This window comes from Macrotis lagotis, chromosome 1 (genome assembly GCF_037893015.1).
Source record: "Macrotis lagotis isolate mMagLag1 chromosome 1, bilby.v1.9.chrom.fasta, whole genome shotgun sequence".
Taxonomy (NCBI): Eukaryota; Metazoa; Chordata; class Mammalia; order Peramelemorphia; family Peramelidae; genus Macrotis; species Macrotis lagotis.
In genome coordinates this window covers 849,597,982-849,619,712 of record NC_133658.1, presented here as the reverse complement: position 1 = coordinate 849,619,712, position 21,731 = coordinate 849,597,982, and the positions used below count along the sequence as shown (strand labels likewise).

Genomic DNA, 21,731 nt, shown 5'->3' with positions numbered 1-21,731 from the left:
TTCTAGAAAATATTATTAAAGGATGGCTAATAAGCACCTAGAAAAGAAAGCAGTGAATACAAAGATTCAACATAGCTCTTTCAAGAACAGTTTATACCAGCCTGGCCTTCTTTTCATTTCTTTTTCTTTTTTCTTTTTTCTTATTTCTCTTTTTGATAAGGTAGGCTGTTGATATATTGGATAATTCTATCAATAGAGTTTACATAGATTTGAGTAATATTTCTGATAAAATCTCTCTCTCTCTCTCTCTCTCTCTCTCTCTCTCTCTCTCTCTCTCTCTCTCTCTTGTTAGGTTTTTGCAAGGCAAATGGGGTTAAGTGGCTTGCCCAAGGCCACACAGCTAGGTAATTATTAAGTGTCTGAGACCAGATTTGAACCCAGGTACTCCTGACTCCAGGGCCAGTGCTTTATCCACTGAGTCACTTAGCTGCCCCTGATAAAATCTCTTGTACATTCTTGTAGACAAGATGAAGAGACTATTTAGAATGTGGAGAAAATAATCATTAATAACTTGATGTCAACTGGAAAGGTGGTCTCCAGTGGACCTAAGTTATTTAACATTTTCATCAGTGACTTGCATAAAGTCATAGATGTGACACCTATCATTTTTTTCAAGTGACACAAAACTGTAAATTACCACAAAGTCATTAAATGACAGTCATAATCCAAAGGACTCTTGACACCCTAGTATATTAGCCAGATTTCAGGTTAGGGACAGGTGCTATGGTTTCATTATCCCAGGTCACTCCTTAGTGTGACAACACCCCCTTTTCTCTCCAATTCAAGACAAGGCAAGGCAAGGTAAAGCAAGAAGTAATTAAGCACTTACTGTGTGTCATTTATGGGAATACAAATATAGGTAAAAAGAAAGACAGTCTGTTCTCAAGGAGTTTACAATCTAATGGAGGAGAGGGAGATAATACATACAAGGGAGCTGAAAAGATGAGGGGTGAAGGTACTTGAGTTTGGTATTGAAATTCAGAAAATGGAGACCTCAGGAGAAACACAGTTTTTTTTCCCTACAAATTATAGAGATATCAAGAACATCGAGAGGTTAAGTTACTAGTCAAGGTCACACAGCCACAAGGCATCCAAGTCACAACTTGAACCCAGGTCTTCTTTCCTTCCAGGTTTGTCTCCCTATTCTCTCTCCAATCCTGATCACATCTGACCATATTTGAACAGTTGGAATTCAATGTGAATAAATGCAGAGATTTGCAGTTGGGTTTTAACAAATGAACTTTGCAAATATATGATAAAGAAAGTTTGATTAGACAGCAGAATTTTGTTTTTTTTTTCTGAAAAAGATCTGTAGGTTTTAGTAATCATATTAGTTCACTCAACAATATGGTATCATAACTAAAAAAGTGATTTCCATCTTGGTCTTAGTTTCAAGGAAACTGCCCTGATCAAACCACAACCATAGTATTATGTTTGATTCTCATGACCCATTTTGGGGGGGGGAGGGGTCATTGATAATAAGCTAGAGAGCAATTGATGAAGCAGTCATCAAGGGGGTAAAGGGCCATACCCTCTGAGGCTTGGTTGAAAGCACAAGGGATATTCAGCCTGTAGAAGAGAGGGCTTAGGGGACATAGGATAGCTGTTTTCAAGTATTTGACATGTTATCTTGAAGAAGGATTATTCTTGCTCTGTTTAGCCCCAGAGAGCAGAACAAGGAGTAATGAGTGAAAGTTGGAGAGAGAAAGATAGAAGCTTAACAAAAGAAAACATTTCCTAACAATTAGAGCTATTCCCGAGAGTGAATCTGCTGCCCTGGGATAACTTGCATTTCTCTGGCTCTCAGCCCTATGAATGACCACTTCCAGTCCCAGGGAGGTCATAGAGTAGATTCCTGGTTGTATGCAGGTTGGGCTAGTTGGCCTCTGAGGTCCTTTTCAATCCTAGGATTCTGTGATTCTGTAACATACTGAAATAGGCTTTGAAGTCATTCAAGGAAAGAAGTAAAAAAATACCAACTCACAAAAATAGTCAGATACAGAACCCAGAGGTCCCATAGTGGGACCCCCTCTACTGGCTGTAAAATAACAGACCCAAACTTCCTAGAGGAACTAGACTAAGTAAGTTCCTCTCCTATCAAGCTTCCAGCTGGCCTTGAGCTCCCTGGTGGAGCTTTCCATCTGGATTATAGGAGCCCCATCACCATCAGGAGATATTTTTCTCTTGCCTACTTTTCACAATATGCACCTTTCCTTGTTTCTAAAAAGACATGTTTATACTCTGGTTTTCTGAAGTGGCATATAGACCAAAGTTTGCCCATCCCTTCCTTCAGAATGACAACTAAGATTCACTGTGGCCATCATATAGTATATGTGTACTTGGTCTGCCCCATAGTCACCACCTTAGAAATGGCCCTTATCACTTTTTACCTTGATCATTTCCATAGCCTCCTGCACTGCTCTCTCTCCCCTTCAACTGTCACTTTGCAAACTCTTACTAGAGGTCCTTCTTGATCCCCTCAGCAGCTTATGCTAACCTTATGCCAAATACTGTGTTTATATATCCAGGCAATTAGGTGTCTGAGTATATAGAATGTTGGGTCTGGAGTCAGTAAGACCTGAGTTCAAATCTAGTCTCAGACACTTACCAATTGTGTATCCTTAGGCAAATCATCTCACCCTTGTTGCCTCAGTTTCCTCATCTGTAAAAATGCACTAGAGAAGGAAATAACAATTCACTTCACTATCTTTGCCAAGAAAACCCTGAATGGGGTCACAAAGAGATGGATATGATTGAAACAACTTGAAAGCAGAGAATGTTTCAGTTATATCATTTTTATCCCCTTGTATAGTGCCTGGAACAGGAGAGACAATTAATACATATTTGTTGATTGACTGGTTTATCTTCCCTTAATGCATAGATGTGCTCATCATTCCTCCATTTTAACCCTGTGCAGTGGCTCCCTATTGTCCATGCTGTAAAGTTCAAACTTCTAAACTTTGGCATATAAGACCCTCTGCAATCTGGCACCATGCACCCTTTCCACACTGCCTTTCATGTATTCTATGATCAGTCCAAAAAGGATTGCTCTCTGCATTCCTTTTCTGTATTCATGTTGTTTCCTTTGCTTGAATTATCACCATTTTCCCATATCTACCTGTTGATATTGCACAATTCCTTTGAAATTTAATTCAAATGCTTCACCTTCCAGTATATCTACCTTGCTTGGCTCTCCTTCTTCCAGCTGGTAATGATTTCTCACCTACCCCAGCTTCACTTCATACTTGGTTTCTACATCTTTGTTGTACCTACTTTATGTAATCTCTTTCTCTGTATATATATATATATATATATATATATATATATATATATATATATATATATATATATATATATATATATATATATATATATGTCTGATCCATACCACAGCTAAATATGCGTTCCTAGAAATAGTATCTTGTATGTCCTCCAGGTCTGAATCATAGGGCTTATCAGTGGACAGAAATGTTTAGCAAATGTTTATGAAATTTTTTTAATATGCAACATATGATATTTAAATAGGTCTTTGAAAGTTTGCAAGGTTATATACATACATGATTTCCCTGGATCCTCACAATCACCTGAGAAATAGATATCTGGGGTATTAAAGTGTCCATTTTACAGATGTGAAAACTAGGTCTTATATCAAAATTATAAGAATAAATAATTATTAATAATCAATAATAATGAAAGTTACCAGTTATGTAGCATTTTTCAAGGCTTACAAGTATCTTACAAGCATTATTTCATTTGTTTCTTATAACACCTCTGAGGTACGTGGCCATGGAGATAGAGGGTTAGTCCTAGATTCAGGATAATTTGACAAATCTGGCTTCATATACTGAGGAGGGGGTGCAGTTAGGTGGTACAGTGGATAAAACACTAGCCCTGAATCCAACCTTAGGCACTTGACACTGGCTGTGTGATCATAGGCAAATCACTTAATTGATTGCCTCTCATCCAGGACCATCACCAATCATCTTGATCCATATCTGGCTACTGGACTGAGATTGGCTCCAGAGGAGAAAGTGAGGCTGATGACTTAATACAGCTCCTCTCACTCAAATTCGTTTTATTTGCTTGTCATGACATCACTTCCCAGATGTCATGGTCTTTTATTGAGAACAAAGACAAATATCATTACCTAGAACTTGTCACTTAATTTCTGCCTGCCTAAGTTTCCTCATCTGTAAAATGGGAATAATAAAAGCTCCAACTTCCTAGTGTTGTTGTGAGAATGAAATGAGATCAATTTGTAAAGCACTCTGTAAAACTTGAAAGTACTATATAAATTATAATTGTTATTATTTTACAGATGAGGAAACTGATGCTGAGTGAGATTAAGAGATCTGTCCAAGGTCCCATAGCTAGTAAGAGTCCAAAGGCGTAGTTGAACTCAGGTCTTCCTAATTCCAAACCCACAGTAATAAATTATCCCTGGTAATCAATACTGTGAATTAGGTGACATTTTAGCTCTGGTCTTTTTAACCTCAAGTCTAGGCTTTTCTACTTTCTACTACAGCACAACATCTTTCAAGATCACCCAAATCCAAACTGAGCCCCTGGTATTACATACATTCAAAATTCCATTTAAAGATGAGGAAAAGGAAACTCAAAGGGGTGAGGTGATAATAAAGGAGTTTCTTTCAGAGGAGATTTTTGTATCTGGTTCTTTTGGGACTTAAGTCCAGTATCTTATGCATAAGAAGTCAGTGATACCTCTCAATACCTACCCTAAAGCAAAGCACAACAAAACTCCATGATATTTATATGGTGCTTAAAATACTATAAAGTCATAAAGTACCTTCTTTACATTATATTCATTTTGCAGATGGGGAAATTGAAGCTCAGAAATCTAGGTCTCACCTGACTCTTAACCCCTAGACTCTACCACATCAGTCCATATTGCTTTCCTAGAACATGGCTATGCAATGATCAGGTCAGACATTCTTAGTTTTCATAAGGGAAGAAGGAGCAAGACACATAGTAGCTTGTTCAGCTATTTCTGAGACAGAAGACAGAGACAAATAAATACCAGTCAGCCAGAGGAGAGACAGACAGAGGGGAGAGAGGGAGAGGTTGAGAGAAATAGAAAGGGGGGAGAGGGAGGTAGAGAGACAGAGGGAGACAGAGAGAGACAGAAAGAGACACAGAGAAAGACTGACATAGAAAGAGAGGTGGAGCTCCTTAATCAATTCTAATCATCTTCCTCTTTCTGCAAGCCCAGTCAGGGCATTATCTTCTCTTGATATCAAGGAAGACATTGAAGACCCTGAGGCTGGGAAACTTCAATAAGCTTTCTGCATGGGTTGCCATAGCTTCTGCCCACATTTCTCCTCTTGCTTCTCCCCATGGAGGTAAGTCAACCATTAACCTAGATGGACTTCAGCCACGTCTGAAACTTGCCTCTTATGACCCCAAAGAATGCCCCAGGACATCTCCTGGTTAAGCCTAGGGAACCTTGGAACCTTGAAGCTCCTTCCCAGGTGTACAGATGTGTCTCATTGAATGGAGAGAGAGAGAGAGAGAGAGAGAGAGAGAGAGAGAGAGAGAGAGAGAGAGAGAGAGAGAGAGAGAGAGAGAGAGAGAGAAGGAAAGTGGAGGGAAGGGGAGTAAGAGGAGAGAGAGGGAAAGAGACAGAGAGGGAGACAGAAAGAGAGAGAGAGAGGGAGAGGGAGAGAGGAGGGAAGGAGGGAGGGGATGTGTGTGTGTGTGTGTGTGTGTGTGTGTGAGAGAGAGAGAGAGAGAGAGAGAGAGAGAGAGAGAACACACGTGTGGGAAGCCGCTGCCAGCTCTGCCGTTTTTCCTCCCCCATTTAATAGAGGTGACAGCCGTCTATTTTACTTGTCTCGTAACATCGAATCAGTAAATAAAATATGGGAGAATGTGCAGGTTTTGTTGAGTTATAGCTAGTCCATGGGGACCGAGGGCTAGACAGCGGCTTTGGAGGCTTGGGCAAGGCAGGGAGACTAATGAGAGCCCCAGCTGTTTGCTAGAGAAACTGAACCCAGCTTTTTCCTCCTGGGTCTAAGAAATCTTCCCTTGGCCAAGGGGTAGCAGGCAAGGTCATCTAAATGGAGAAGGCTACAAGGGTTTCACCAGTGAAATGGGCCTCTTAGAAAGGAACATGGGTATCTGGGGGTGGTGACCAGATCTTAGAGAAGAGAAGTGGAAGTCTATGGAGACCTCCAATGGGAGCTTTTAGTACAAATAATAGTTACAGCTGATGATTATATTGTCATCGTCATTGTATTGCATTCGCATTTTTCTATAGCAAGGCATTTTAGACACATTTTTCTCATTAGAGCTTCACTGCATCCCCCTAAGGTATTACTGTCCCCATTGGACTGAAGAGGTTTGGTGGGCACACAGGTCCCATCTAAGATCACATAACCAGGAAAGATCAGAGACAGAATTCAAAACTATATCTTACTGAGCCTCCATTCAATATCTTCTCTTCTGCATTCTGGTACATCTTTTCATAAAGTTGGGTGAGTTTGTATGTGGACCTATGGCTCTGTATGTACCTACACATGCTTCTGCATACTTGTATCTGCCCATATGAGGCTCTGAGTATGCATGCACTTCTGCCAGTGTGTTGATGTGGCTGTGAAATGGGTTTTACAATATATATATATATATATATATATATATATATATATATATATATTCATGTATGCTGTAGGTATCATGTATGCATGATGTTAAATCACTTCTCCTTTCCTAAGCTTTTGGATTCTCTTCTTTACAATGAAGGACTGCACTAGAAAATCTCAAAGGTCCCTCCCAGCCCTGATATGGTTTTTTTTTTCATTCATGTTTGTGTGTATGTTTGCATATATGTGTATGCATGCATATGGTGGATAGGTAGAGTAGGGTATGAGCACCACTAGACTCACCTAGGGGCACTTATGATAGTATGATGTTTTATAACATTTTGTAATTCAAACACATTTTTATACACTTGCTGGGTATGGACCCTGAGGTCAATGGGGAGGCAGAGTTGAACAAGAACTGGTCCTGGCTTTCAGGGACCTTATGGTCTGATAAACCAGATTTGCCCATGGCAAAAGATGATCTCCCCAGTCTATCATAATGAGATTCAGAGAGGAACATATATTGTATGAGGTCCCACAGTAGAATTAGTGGCAGAGCCCAGGATCACTCACCAAAGCTTTCAGTCAACTCTATCATTTGGTCCTTTCTAATTTGCCCTAGTGTTACCCAACTCACTAGGTCCACAGAGATTATTTCATTACCTAATGTCCCATATGTTTCTATGTATGTGTGAAGGCACATATACATATATATATATATATATATATATATATATATATATATATATATATGCATTTGTGTACATGGCTGAGGCAGCTCACTAACCATACCATTTATTTGGAGAAATCACTTTCCCTCCAAGAATTTGACTCTTCCTTTGGTAAAATGGGGATACAAATACCCACCCTGCCTTGCTCCCTCATGTCTCCATCCATGGGATCCATGACATCTGTGAAATCCAGTGAAGTGAAGAATAGTTGAGGTATTCTGGGTCTCTACCATGGTAAGCTATTATTATGATTGCTGAAAATTTCTCCAATTATGGCAGGTCTCTCCAGGGTTCATCCTGTCCACCCCTCTGCCTCTGGGCAGGGCTACAGCCAAGTCCTCCAAGACACAGGTGCTTTAGGATGGGCAGGGAGGGTCCTTATCCACATCACAATAAAATCATTTTACAGTCTTTTCTGGAGCGAGGTGTCAGTCCTTTCTCATGCCTGACCTCTATCCATTCAGATGCAATGATAGCCTATTCTTTCTGGTTCTGCTATCAGAGGGGAAGAGATAGATGGAGGTAGTGACCAGCAAGATAACATCCGCATGCGCACTCAGGCAGGGTGGAGGGGGGCCTGGAGATTGCCCCTCCTGTTGGCACAGGGGAGAAAGTACTAAAACAATTACATTGAAATGGTTACACTGTCGCTCACGCAGCTCAGACAGATTTATAATATTTTCTCTTTAAAAAATTGGGTTTTTCATGGAGACAATGATTTATGGAATAATCAATTTCTTTATCTACCTAATACTTTGAAGTGATCCATCAGTGCCAGGCAATCACTCTCCCCAGAGGCACAGACAAGAGTGTTTCTGATGCTGTGTCTTAGGTATATTTCATCTGGGCAAAGCAAAATCCCCTTGGTTACCACTGTACCCACATTTGGTTTGAGGGGTTCCTAAGGAATGTTATTCAGTGGATAGAACATTTGCAACCAGGAAGACTCAATTTCATGAGTTTAAATCTGGTCTCAGACACTTATTAGCCATGTGATCCTGAACAAATAACTTAACCCTATTGCCTCACTTTCCTTATCTGTAAAATGAGCCAGAGAAGGAAATGGCGAACTACTTCAGTATTTTTGCCAAGAAAACTCCAAATGGGGTCATGAAAAGTAAGATACAACTGAAATGACTTAATAACAACAAAGAATGTCCTGGCTTTCTGGAATGTTCATCCTCTCCTGAGAAAGTCAAAACTTTTACTTACTTAGTTTCAACTCTCCTCATCTGGGGTCTATGAGAGCAGGGAAGGCTAGAGCTTATCCTACACTTTGTGTGGAGGAGGAAACTGAGGCTCACAGAGTGGGTCCATAAGTACAATAGAAAGGCACTAGAAGAATTTGTAATAGAAGTTATGTCTTGACTCCTGAGTTTAGGTAATTGTCATCTGGTTCTCTTTAGAAAGGCTCAGTGATATGGGAGCTCTAGAATGGGAAAAGTGGACAGGGGTTCAGAGTGGGAGGACACAGTGAGTAGAAATAGTTGAGGCAGCTGCAAGATGCGATGAATAGATTATAGAACCTAGAATCAAGATGTCCTGGGTTCAAATCTAGCCTTTGATACTTAGTGTGTAGTAACACTGGGCAAGTCACTTAACTATCTGCCTTACTTTCCTCATCTGTAAAAATGAAGATAATAATAGCAACTACTTTGCAAGGTTTTTTTGAGGGTCAAAAGAGTTAACACATCTAAAATATTTTATGCATCTCAAAGTGCTATATTATTATTATTGCTGTTACTAGGTGGTATAGTGCCTAGAGTCAAGGAAGAACTGAATTCAAATCTTGCCTCAGACATGTAGTAACTGTGTGGTCCTGGGCAAGTCACTTAACTCTGTTTGCCTCAGTTTCCTCAATTGTAAAATGGAAATAATAATAGCACCTATATCCTATTGTATTTTGAATATATGAATAGGGAAAGAGTTTAAACAAGGGATGGAGAAGACCACAGAAGATGAAATGGACTATTTTGACTCCTCAAAATTAAAGAAAGATTTTGCTCACACACACACACACATAATCCATGCAACTAAGATTAGAAGGGAACCAGTCACCTAGGGAGAAAATCTTTGCAGCTCATTTCTCTGATAAAGGTCTCATTTCCAAGATAGAAAGGCTTAAATTTATAAGAATCAGAGCAATCCCCCCACTGATGAGTGGTCAAAGGAAATGAACAGGCAGTTTTCAAAGGAATAAATTCTACTTGTAATCCTAAAGTTATCTTTCTGTTCATACTTGGGATGTTTGCCCCACCTCATTGAAGCCTTGGGACCCTGTCAGACTCAGGTCAAGGATCATTCATTCAAGAGGACCTGACTAACTTTTTGTTTTATTTTTTTATATTAAAGATATTATTTGAGTTTTACAATTTTCTCCCAATCTTGCTTCCCTCCCCCACCCCCACCCCACAGATAGCACTCCGCCTGACTAACTCTTGAGAAGGATAAAGGAGAGAGAATTGGTATGGGACTTAGGCCCCAAGGTCAAACCTTGCCTCTACTACACAGAATGTCTGAGTGACCTTCCAAGATCTACTTCATCTGTCAAATGTAGAACTGGTCTGGGACTTAGGACCTCTGGTCAAAACTTACCTCAGAGTTACTTCATTTCTAAAGTACAAAACTGATTTCTTTAGGAGACCATGGTCAAAACCTGCCTCTGCTATACCAAATGTCTGTGTGATTTTCAAGGAGCTACTTCATATTTCAAGTGACCCTGTCAAGTCTCTGAAATTCTTCATTATACAATGGTTGCTGATATACCTTGGTAGAAGGGGTTTTGTCCAAAGAAGTTCCCCATACCAGTGGAATCACAGATCTGGACTCTGTCCCTTCTTGCCAACATCCTCAAATCTATATTTATGTGTTCATCAACTTTTTCTACTGAATGGATGAAATCCCAAAGAATGTAAATTTCTTGAACTCCAAACTCAGTCAAAGAAACCCCTTTTATACTAGGCTAAGTACCATGGAAAAAACTCCAAAATACTACCCCCAAAGAGCTCATAGTCTGATAAAGTTACCAATGAAGAACTAATCTGACTTTTGTGTCTTTGGTTACTTAGTGGCATTTATTGAATTTTGAATTGAAATTTGAATTGAATATTGGAAATGGTACTTAAATGAGGGGCTGAAGGGGGAAATAATCTTCTCAAGGTTTTGTTTTATTTTTAAGAAATCAGGAGGGAGTCTAGATTTAGGATCTCTCAATGTAAAAATGTTTTCAGCAATGCAGGCTTGGACAGCACATTTGCAGTCATTTAATTACAGTGACTGTGGCATTGAGCAATTCAATGTCTTGTTCTTGGTCTCTAAGTAAGGTCAAAGGCAGCACTTTAACCCAGGCCTTCCTGATATCCAGGCTGGATATCTATTCCTTATACTGTACTTATTTCTCCTCTGCCTAACATCAGATAGGTAGTAAAAAGCAGAGTTAGGATTTGAACTCTAAACCCAGAGAGCACACATAATTTCATTTTCATTTTTGTATTACATTTTGCAATGCACTGGCACATGGTAATCACTTAATAAATGTTTACTGATTGATTAATAGGCTTGCCTCCTTAGCTGAGCCTCTACAAGGGACCTTCTTTGACTCTTCTCCTTTGTTTCCCCTTCCCCCTTAAGATGGTCTTCAAGATTTTTTTTTGAAGCCACCAGAAACTCCTTGCTTCTGGAGGGGAATAGAAAGAGATGAGACAGTATGCATGAAGACTGACTCTGTGCTACACAGTCCTGGGTCATGGCATAAAACCAGAAGTCAACTTTGGTCCCAGCTTCAACTGGTTCTCATGGATAGGTGACTATTTCTTCTTCCAACACCCACAATCCTACCCTTACTTAGTCTGGGCTCCATTCTCAGTCCTAGGATATGTTCTATCTTCATGTACTCTCTCTCCCCCTCCCCTCTCTTCTCTCTGTCCTTTCCTCTCTTCTCTCCCTCCCTCTCTCCCTCCTTCTCTCTTTCTCCCTCTTCTCTCTATCCTTCTCTCTAACTTCATCCTCAAGTGTCTAAGCTGAAAGATTTTTCTAAGACCTCTTCTTTCCCCAATTCAGCACCATTCAAATCAGTTCTTCCTGATAGTCTTCCCTTTCTCCTTGTATCCCTCCTCTTTTCCTTCAGCCCTAGTTCCTGGGACCAGATAATCATAGATTTAGAGCTGGGACAAATCTTAGAAATGCTTCATTCCAGTCCCCTCATTTTACAAATGAGGAAACTGAGACCCAGAAAATGTAAGTAATTTACCCAGGGTCACCAAGTCAGTGAGACTGGAGGCAGGATTTGAAACTAAGTCTTGACTCTTTGGAGAAGCTAGATAGTGCCATAGTACCTAGGGCTGGAGTCAGGAAGGCTCATCTTCATAAGTTCAAATCTATCCTCAGATACATACTAGCTGTGTGACCCTGGGTAAGTCACTTCACCCTGTTTGTCTCAGCTTCCTCATCTGTAAAATGGCTGGAGAAGGAAATGGCAAACGACTCCTGTATCTCTGCCAAGAAAACTCAGGAAGAGTATGTCATGACTGAAAGCTACTGAATGACAAATCCCTCAGCCCCTTTCCTGTATTGAACACAAACTCCCTCCCTCACGCCTGAATTGATCCTCTGGGCCAAGAAGAAGCCTAATCTCTCTTCAGATACTTGAAGACAGTGAATATTCTCTGTAAAGACTTCTTCCTCAGGCTAGACATCCCCTGCACCATCACCTGTTATTTGTAGCTAGGATCTTTCCCAATCCCTTTTTGATTCAGTTCTCCCCCTTGCCAAAGGCCTTCTTAAAAGATGACTTTCAAGACATTTTATCCACTGTCCACCCAATGATCCTCCTTGAACTGGAGAGGTGAGTTTACTCAGGTGTGTTGTTTATGTGCATGTGTTTGAGCCTGCTTTATGAGACATAGGACTGTGTGTGTGTGTGTGTGTGTGTGTGTGTGTGTGTGGTCATGGGCATGGTGGAGGGAGAAAGAAAAATTATCAGTCTTTGTGTTTGAAGACATTGTACTTTTAATCAAACTTTGTGTGTATGTATCTGAGGGAGAGAGAGAGAAGAGAAAGATAGGAGAGAAGAGAGAGAAGAAGGAAGAAGAGAGAAAGAGAGAGAAGAGGGAGAAAGACAGAGGGAAGGAAGGAGAGAGGGAGGGAGAGAAAAGAGGATAGAGGACAGAGAAGAGAGGGGAGGGAGAGAGACATAGAGACATGGGGAGGGAGAGAGACAGACATACAGAGTCAGAGAGAGACAAAGAAACAGATAGAGACAGAAAGGGAGAGAGAACAGAGAAAAGGAGAGAGACAAGGAGAGAAAAAGAGGAAGAAGAGAGGAGAATTGGGAGAGAGAGAACAGAGGAGGGAGAGAGATAGAAAGAGAGAGACAGACAGACAGACACAGACACAGAGAGACAGAGAAACAGAGACAGAGAGAGAAAGAAGAGAGGAGAATTGGGGGGGAGAGACAGAGAGAGACAGAGACAGAGAGAGACAGAGAGAGACAGAAAGACAGACAGAGACAGAGAGAAAGGAAGAAGAGAGGAGAATTTGAAGAGAGAGAAGAGAGGAGAGAGACAGACAAACAGAGACAGAGAGACGGAGAGGCAGAAAGAGGGAGACAGACAGAGACTGAGAGGGAGAGAGAGAAAGAGAAAGAGACAGAAAGCAGAGAGAGAGAGAGAGAGAGAGAGAGAGAGAGAGAGAGAGAGAGAGAGAGAGAGAGAGAGAGAGGAAGAGGGAGTGAGGAAAGATTGAGTGCATATGTCATAGAGTATGACATGTCCATGTGATAGCAGTGTGTCCACATCCATAGCATGAACACAGGGACCAGAGTCCCAACTGAGGGGATCCTGCAGCCTAGTAAGGTTTCAGTTGGAAAATGGGCCATTTCTGGGTTCCTTCCCCCCCTTCCTTCGGAAGCCTGGCTCTCCATTACTGGCTCCTGGGTGGCAGCATCCTCAGCTAAGTGAACATGTGCCCTGAAGACTATCTGCTGTGAGTCCCTTCACATTATCATGCCTTTGAGGACAGGGGACATGGGGCTGGCATCAGGGCTTTTTCTGCAGGAGCATTTGAACAATCCGGCTTTCTTCCCTTTTCTGCCAGTCTCCTCTGTGCCTGCTGTGGGGGTGGGGGGCATCACTCTGACATGGCCCCTGCCACTAATTGGGCCCAGCTAATGGGCCTCCTGATGGAACTTCATTTTCCATCCTTCAAATGCCCATCAGGTCAGTGCCGAGATTCAGAAGAAGGGCCGGGGGCGATAGCAGAGGGTTGGGCCATTGCAAAGCAGCTGTCTTCTTGGACGAAACAGAGTGGGTGGAGAGAAGGCACAGCTGGCTCAGGGGATCCAGGGCGGTGGAGTCACGTGGACCTCTGTGATTGTGGGTGTAACACATGGGTCTCCCGCAGGGTCTCCATCAGAGCCAGCCAGGAATGCTCTTGGAGACTGGTAAGCATCAAGGATATTCATGTGGACATAAGGAGGCAGATGCTGAGAGAAATTTAAAAATAAAATAGACCTATACATTCTATAGCTCTTGATAAGAATCTTTAAGTCACAGAATTCAGAGATTCTGTCCTTTTACAGATGCCTCAGAGTCAAAAGACTAGGAGTTGATTCAGGGGAAGGGTTCTAGATGTTTTCAGGGTATTTCAGTCTGCATTTCTGGGTTCAATTCAAGGCTCAGTACCCTGGCACTTAACCCTGGTTCTGTCTGTCTGCCTATGACCTGTGTTTTGGGGACAATGATTCCCAAATCCAGTGATGATAACAAATAATCTTTATTAAGCACCAACTACATATGAGGCTCAACACTAGATACTAGGGACCCAGAGAGAAAAATGAAGCCTTCTTTGCCCTTGAGGGGCTGGTATTTTACTGAATTGTCTAGGCTCACCCAGGGTCCTTTGATGGAGGACCACATCCCCAGAGGACATCTTGAGTTTGGGGCTGGGCCTCTGAAGAACTGGATTCTTTCTACAGGATCCACTTGCCTGACCTTGAGCAAATCCCTATCTCTTTCAGGACTCAGTATTCTCTATAAAATATGGATTGTTTTACTGAATAATATCAATTGTAATGAGGATATGGCACCTTAAAGTGTGCAAATCACTTCACAGGTATTAATCTCATTTAATCCTCACAACAACCATGGGAAGAAGGTGCTGTTATTATCTTCCTTTATACTTAGATGCAGAAACTGAAGCTAGGCTAAGTGATTTACCCTAAGGCAGGATTCAAATTAATAATCTTCTTGCCTCCAAGTCTATAGTACCATCGAGTTGCCTTTAGTTTAAGACTGATTGAGGCTGTTCCCGCTAACCTTTCTAGCCCTATGTCCCACTCTTCCCCTTAACTAGTCTACATTTCAGTGGATGACGCTGCATCTCCCATTCTCCCCCTGATGTCTCCTGTTTCTTTGCCTTTGTCACTCCTATTCCAAGCTTGGAGGAGATTCCCCATCCAACCCCACCTCTTGAAATTCCTCTCCCTTTATGGATCTCCAGTGCTTATTCACAGAGTAAGGAACTGTTTTCTTTAAAATATTTTAGTTCTATCAAGGCCCAACTTAAAGGGTCTTCTTCCAAGAAACTTTTTTTTTTTACCTTTCTCCTTTTCCCCTTTATCAGCTGAAAAGGGTTCCTGCCCTCTGTGAGCATTCAGCTCTCCTTTGTTCATGCCTGGAGTTATTAGTCTTTGTAGTCAGGTCTCCCCCATTAGACTATAAACTCCTCTAGAGCAGGGCCTACCTCATTGATTTCATCTTTGTCATCTTCAAAGCTTTGGGCATAGCTGGTCTAGACTTGGAGTCAGGTTAAAATCTGGCCCCAAGTTCTTCATGGCAGGGTGACTCTGGGCAAGTCACCTAACTTCTCTGAGGTGACTCATCTGTAAAATGTGAATGATAATATATATCTTTTTTTTTGCAATACTTATTGTACATGGTTGGGGTGGGGATTAAAAGAGGCAATGGACAGAAGGGGTTTTTGCAAACTTTTGACCATTATCGAAATGTCAGTTATAATTATTATCAAAACACTGAGAAAAGAGTCTTGTTTGTAATAGGATTTAGAATATATCCATGAAGAGTATACATATATGCAGACATATATATTTATATTTGTGTATTCATATGATATCTATATATAACATATATATACACACACCCCCATCTTACTTTCAGGCTTGGGCTAACTTGTTTATCATCAAGTAGTTGTTTCATCCTATATAAGTTAATAATCAGACTATCAGCTCCTTGAAGGGAGGTACCACGATTTATTCTTCTATTCTAACCCCACTCTATTCCCCACAATGATATCTACCAGGGGATTCAGTATGTGTTCCTTGCTCAGATACTGGATAATTGACCAACTGATCCGGGTGCTTTGCTTCATGTAGCCCACACATCTGGATGATGAATGAAATGCATATGTGTATATGGTATATATCAAAACACACATATAATACAGATACAGAGATACACATACTTGTATATATATAGAAGTTAGTTGGCATAATGGATAGATAGAATGCTAGGCCTGGAGTCAGGAAGACCTGACTTCAAATTCAGTTTCAGACATTTAGTAGTTGTGTGATTCTGTACAAGTTACTTAATCCTGTTTGCCTCAGTTTCTTCGTCTGTAAAATGAGCAGGAGGAGGAACTGGCAAACCACTACAGTATCTTTGCCAAGAAAATACCAAATGGTGTCAGAAAAAGTTAGACATAATTTAAAAAGATACATATATATATATATGTATGTGTGTGTGTATACACACATACATACCACATGTAAAATATAGGCACTTATATAATATCACATACATACAACATACATTTGTATAAATATATACATGCATGTGTTGACACGAAGTCAAGTATGGAGGCTATTGAGTGGACCTTGAGGATACTAGACCTTTCCCCAGGTTAGTTAGTGGCTAGCTTGGGCAGCCAAGACCCAGACTGTCAACTGACTTGTCATCTGAGGTTAAAAGGGGTCAATGAGAAAGAACAGTCCTGAAATTTCTCACCCCCTCTGGCTTTCCTTAAATGTTTTCTGTTTATTGCTCCAATTCAGAGTGATTTTCCCTTTAGGAAGCAGCAAGCTTTTTTCAGTGAGAGGTCTTTGGCTGTAAAGTCACAAGGCCCAGAGCCAAATGTCCAAAAGGGGAATGGGCTTTCTAGGGAGGCAGTGTGTTTTTCCTCATTTTAAGTCTTTAAGAAAAGATTGGAGGACCTCTCATCTGGAGTATGAGAGAATTTCTATAAAGCACTCTGCAAATATTAAATTGTTATATACACCCCAATTATTATTATCTTGAATGATTTGGGTTGCACTCTAAAATCTCTTCCAACTATCATACTCTGAGATTCTGTGACCAAGTGAATCCTTAAGAGAACTCAAAACCAATAACTTCCTGAAGATGGAAAATCATTCCACAGCAGGTGGGAAGAGAATACATTGAATTTCCAATCCTCTCCTCCTTTGCAATCCTATGCTCTTTAAAGGTTAGGAAAAAACTAGGCTGTACCTTCACACACTGTCCAAACATCTGGATGAACAGCAAAACCATTCTGTCAATCATCCAGATGTATGGGCTTTTTGACACAGTCCACCTGGATTAACCAATCAATTATCCAGCATCCGTCTGAGCAAGGAACACACATTAAATGCTATGTTACACATTGTTATGGTGGAGATAGTGGGGTTAGAAGAGAAGAATAAACCATGATCTCTCCCTTCAAGGAGCTGATAATCTAGTCATTAGCTTATATACAATGAAATGTCTGCTTGATGAAAGACCAAATTCTTGACTGAACCCAACTTTGAACTAGGCAACTGAGTTTAGCTTATCCTCTCACTGTTTTGGCAGAAAGTTGCCAAAGATGAAGTTGTCAGGGCTCTGAAATACAAATGTCCTCATCTGGGAAGTCTCCCTCCAATCCCACAGAGTGCTCTCTCCATATTTGTGATCATTAAAAAAAAACCCAACAACAAAGTCTCTGAACTAGTCATGCTCAAAAAATTGATCAATATATCATTTTGATGGATGTCCCATGAACAACCTGTTTCCTGTATACAGTTAAACTTTATCTTCTTCCTTTTAACACTTGCAAATTTCTTATTTTTCAAGGAACTCTAATTTCTCATTATAGAGAACAAGGTGGTCCTGTGGATGGAGTGCCACACTCAAAGCAAGGAAAGCCTGAATTCAGATCCTGTCTCCTCCACACACCATATTTCCTCGAAAGTAATACTGAGTCATATTAATTTTTGTTCTAAAAGATGCATTAAGGCTTATGTTCAGGGTATGTCTTTTTTTACATACAACAATCTATTTCTATTTTAAGGATTAATGTCAATAGTATTACTTGTTTATATTTAATTATATATTAATATTATTATTTTATAATTTAGTATATCTGTTATGTGTTGCAATAGATGTACTAAGTACATCCATCGGGCTGACAGTTTTAACTGGGGCTTATTTTGGGGGTCAGGCTTACATTATGAGCATCATGAAAAATCATTCTAGGACTTATTTTCCTGTTAGGGAAAATATGGTACTAACTGTATCACCCTAGACAGATACCTTAATTACTTTCTGTCTCAATTTCCTCATCTGTAACATGGGGATAATAATAGTACCTACCTTCCAGGATTGTGAAGATCAAATGAGATAGCATATCTAAAGTCCTCTTAAAAATATACATACATACATACATACATACATACATGATACACCAGCCATTTCTCCTGCCCTCCTCTTTCTTTCTTTCTTTCTTTCTTTCTTTCTTTCTTTCTTTCTTTCTTTCTTTCTTTCTTTCTTTCTTTCTTTCTTTCTTCCTTCCTTCCTTCTTCCTTTCTTCCTTCTTCTTTTCTTTCTTGTTCTTCCTTGTTCTTGTTCTTGTTCTTCTTTCTTCTTCTCTTCTTTCCTTCCCCCTCCTTTTTCTTCTTCCTCTCTGTTATTAATTATTATTGTTATTATCATTTCCAAATTCCAAGTTCATCTCACTACTGACTGTCTCTCTAAAAGAGGAGACTGGGCACATCAGATATCTGAAGGGAAGAGATTTTTAGACTTGCTTCTTTTGGTTCTAGAAGCCAGAGCTAAGAAAAAAACCACTGGTTTTGTGGTCAGAATACTTGAGTTCAGATTTCACTTCTTACATTTGTTTCTTTAATGATCAACCTCAGGCCTCTATTTCCTCATTTGTTAAAATTACTGCATGGCCAGATATCTTCTTTCCAACTTTAGATGAGGTGAAACTAAGGAAAACTGTTTTGGATAAAAAAAAACTCCTAATAGAGCTGTCCAGCACTACAATCTTCTGCTTCTGGGGCTGGGAGTTCCCTGTCACTTGGTATATTTCAATAGGGAATGGATCACCAAGACTCTCTCAGGATCTTTGACCATAAGACCACAGAACCTGGAGTGAGCTGCCCAAGAGTATACTGAGCTTCTTCCACAGGTGGTGGGCTCCCTTTCACTGGAAGAATTTTTAAGCTAATGCTGCCTGGCCCCTTGTCTGGAATGTGAGACAATTTTTGCAAAGTGGTCCATAAACCGTATTGGGAGATTTGTTCATGAAAGTGGAAATGAAATGAGATGACCCCTTAGATCTCTTTTAGTTCTGTGAAGAGAATGTATACCTTATCTGAATGGAATGGCTTAAAAGAAGCTTGCTTGGGGATGAAGGAATAGAACCATCTTCCTTCTACTGTGTCAGGATATCTATGATCTGACAAGTGGTTTATTGTTTAGTCATTTTAGATACGTTGGGGCTTTCATGACAAAGGTCCTGAAGTGGTTTGACATTTCTATCTCCATCTCATTTGATAGATGAGGAAACTGTGGCAAACAGAGTGAAGTGACTTGGCCAAACTCACATAACTAGGAAGCATCTAAGGCCATATTTGAACTCAGAAATATGTGTCTTCCTGATTCTAGATCCAACTTCTATCTCCCATGCCCAGTGATTTCACAGATTGTGTTTCTTTACTTTGGTAAGACCAACAGCCTTGCCCCATGTTACTGCTGCTGTTCTTTCTTTCCTCCTTCCTCAGAGGTTTTTCAGAATAACCATTACATTACCCTTAGTGAGAACCTAGCCTTATGAGTCAGTAATCAGTGGTCTCCTGTTCCCAACCATGTTCTTGAGTGTTGTGAATCAGCACAAAGGTAGGCCTAACTTCTCTTTTACCACTATGCCTTTCCCCATTGTGCCAAAAAGAAAAGAATTAAAAATTTGGATTTCTAATCAACCTCTAGAGTTAGATTATGATAGTGACAACTCACATTTCAGTGATCATACTTGGGATTGCAAAGCACTTTGCACCTATGATCTCAATTCATTTTTCTCAACATTCCTGGAGACAATAAAGGGTGTTGAGTTCATGCTGTAAGAGGTCAGATGAAGGTACTGCAGATATTTAACCTGAGGCAACTATGTGGTACTGTGCACAGAGGGGCTGACCTGGAGTTAAGACCTGAATTCAAATCTGGTCTCAGACATCAACTATGTGACCCTCAACAAGTCACTTAATCTTTGCTGCCTCAGTTTCTCAAACTATAAAATGAGGATCACAAAAGCACTTGTTTCCCAAGGTTACTGTGAGAATCAAATGAGATATGTGTAAAGCATGTAGTACCTAGTAAGTATTGTATAAATGCTTATGTTTCTTCTCTCTTTAAATTGAGAAGATAAGACTTGGGGAGGAGGGTGGCAGCTAAATTCAAGTATTTGACACATTGTCATATGAAAGAGGATTTTGAAGTATTTCTTATTGGTCCTGTGGTGCTGAATGAGCACGAATGATAGATGCTGGAGAGACAAGTGTAGGATTAGTATCAGAAAAAAAATTTCCTAAACATTAGATCTGTGCAAACTTGGATTGGGCTTTCTGTGTAAATTGTACATTTTTCCTCACTTCAAGTAACCTGTTTTATTAAGTGTGTTTCTGTTTGGGTGTGGGTCAGACTAGACATTTGCTGAGATTCAAACTACTTTAAAGCTCATGGTTCTGTCTGAGACATGTAGAATCGGGGTCTTTATTAGTTCCATTTTGCAGATGAGGAAGCCAAAGCTCATGTCTGGCATTACACAGTCAGAGGAAAGGGGATAAGAAGTTGACATGGATGGTTCAGAGGATCCTAGGTCTGAGATTAATGGGGGGAATGGACATGAGGAAACAGCTGGCCGGGGGAACTCCAAACTAATATGGATCCATAGTTCCTCTGCAAATCATCTTTGCCCATGAAGAAACTGAGGCAAAAAAGATGAAGTGACTTGATCAGAGTCATATAACATCCGCCTTCAACCACTGGCGTTTATTACCATGTCAAACTCTATCTATCTTATTCTTCTGTCTTGGAAAAAAAGGAACTCAAGGATGGCCAGGACTTTTAAACCCACACCTTGTGCCCTGGACTACTTTTAGGAAGTGACAACTCACACACACACACACACACACACAACTAACCCATGAAAGAACTAGTAAGGGGATAGACATGAGTTTGCACCCCAGAGCCAACCCCTCACTAACTATTAGGTAGCAGGGTACATAAGTTCTCAGAAGCTCAGTTTTCCTAAAAAGTACATATTACTAAAGTGACACAATGGCAAAACATATAATAAACATTAAAGTAGTGTGAAATTAAGCCAGTTAGATCATTATCTCACACTAGATCATCAACCCTCACTAGCTGTGTGCCCACTAGTTCTCAGGACCTCAATTTTCCATGTCTTCTACCACTTAAGTGACATGGAATGGCAAAAAAAAATATTAAAGTGGTATGAAATTAGGTCAGTTAGATTATCATCCTAATGACCAGGGAAATGTTCATTCCTCAGAGAGGTCTCAGAGAAACTTTGAAAAGCTCTGATCAACAGGTCTGATGCTCATCTCTTTTTCTCTCATTAATAGGGGATTGGTTCCTTCCCTCTCTGGGCAAAGAACATGAAGGGTTCTGTCCATCTCCTTTCTCAGCTTACATTGTTAATGCTTCAGCTCCTGGGCCTGTGGACTTTTTTCCCAATTATCCAGCTCTCAGCTCCTTGCTCCAGCTTGGGTCCCAGCCCCAATGCATTTGCATACCATTAGCCATGATGCTCAGCATTATGGATTCATACTTAATTTTAGTACTTTTGGAGGCAACTCGAACCTAATTAAAACTTCTTCCTCCAAGAATCTGACATGTTCTCTCAAAGGAGGGTGGGGGGACATGGGATGCACACAAATGAAATGCACATACACACCACCCTCCTTCAACCACTGGCATTTATTACCATTTCAACCTCTATTAATCTTATTCTCCTTCTGTCTTGGAAAAAAAAGAAGGCCTTTTTTTTTAAAGCCTCCATAATGGTTTCTAGTTGTACTGTGAACATTATGAAAGTACTATCTTTG

General features: G+C 40.4%; 1 protein-coding gene across 1 annotated transcript in view; it reads left to right on the top strand.

Annotated features, from left to right (window-relative positions):
- Positions 1-4,330: 4,330 nt before the first annotated feature.
- GRIK3 (glutamate ionotropic receptor kainate type subunit 3) overlaps positions 4,331-21,731 on the top strand; it is a 309,202-nt gene continuing 291,801 nt past the window's right edge. Inside the window, exons 1-2 of the mRNA XM_074216447.1 lie at positions 4,331-4,337; positions 5,226-5,360. Coding sequence (XP_074072548.1) covers positions 4,331-4,337; positions 5,226-5,360 — 142 coding nt within the window. The remainder of the gene's footprint in view (positions 4,338-5,225; positions 5,361-21,731) is intronic.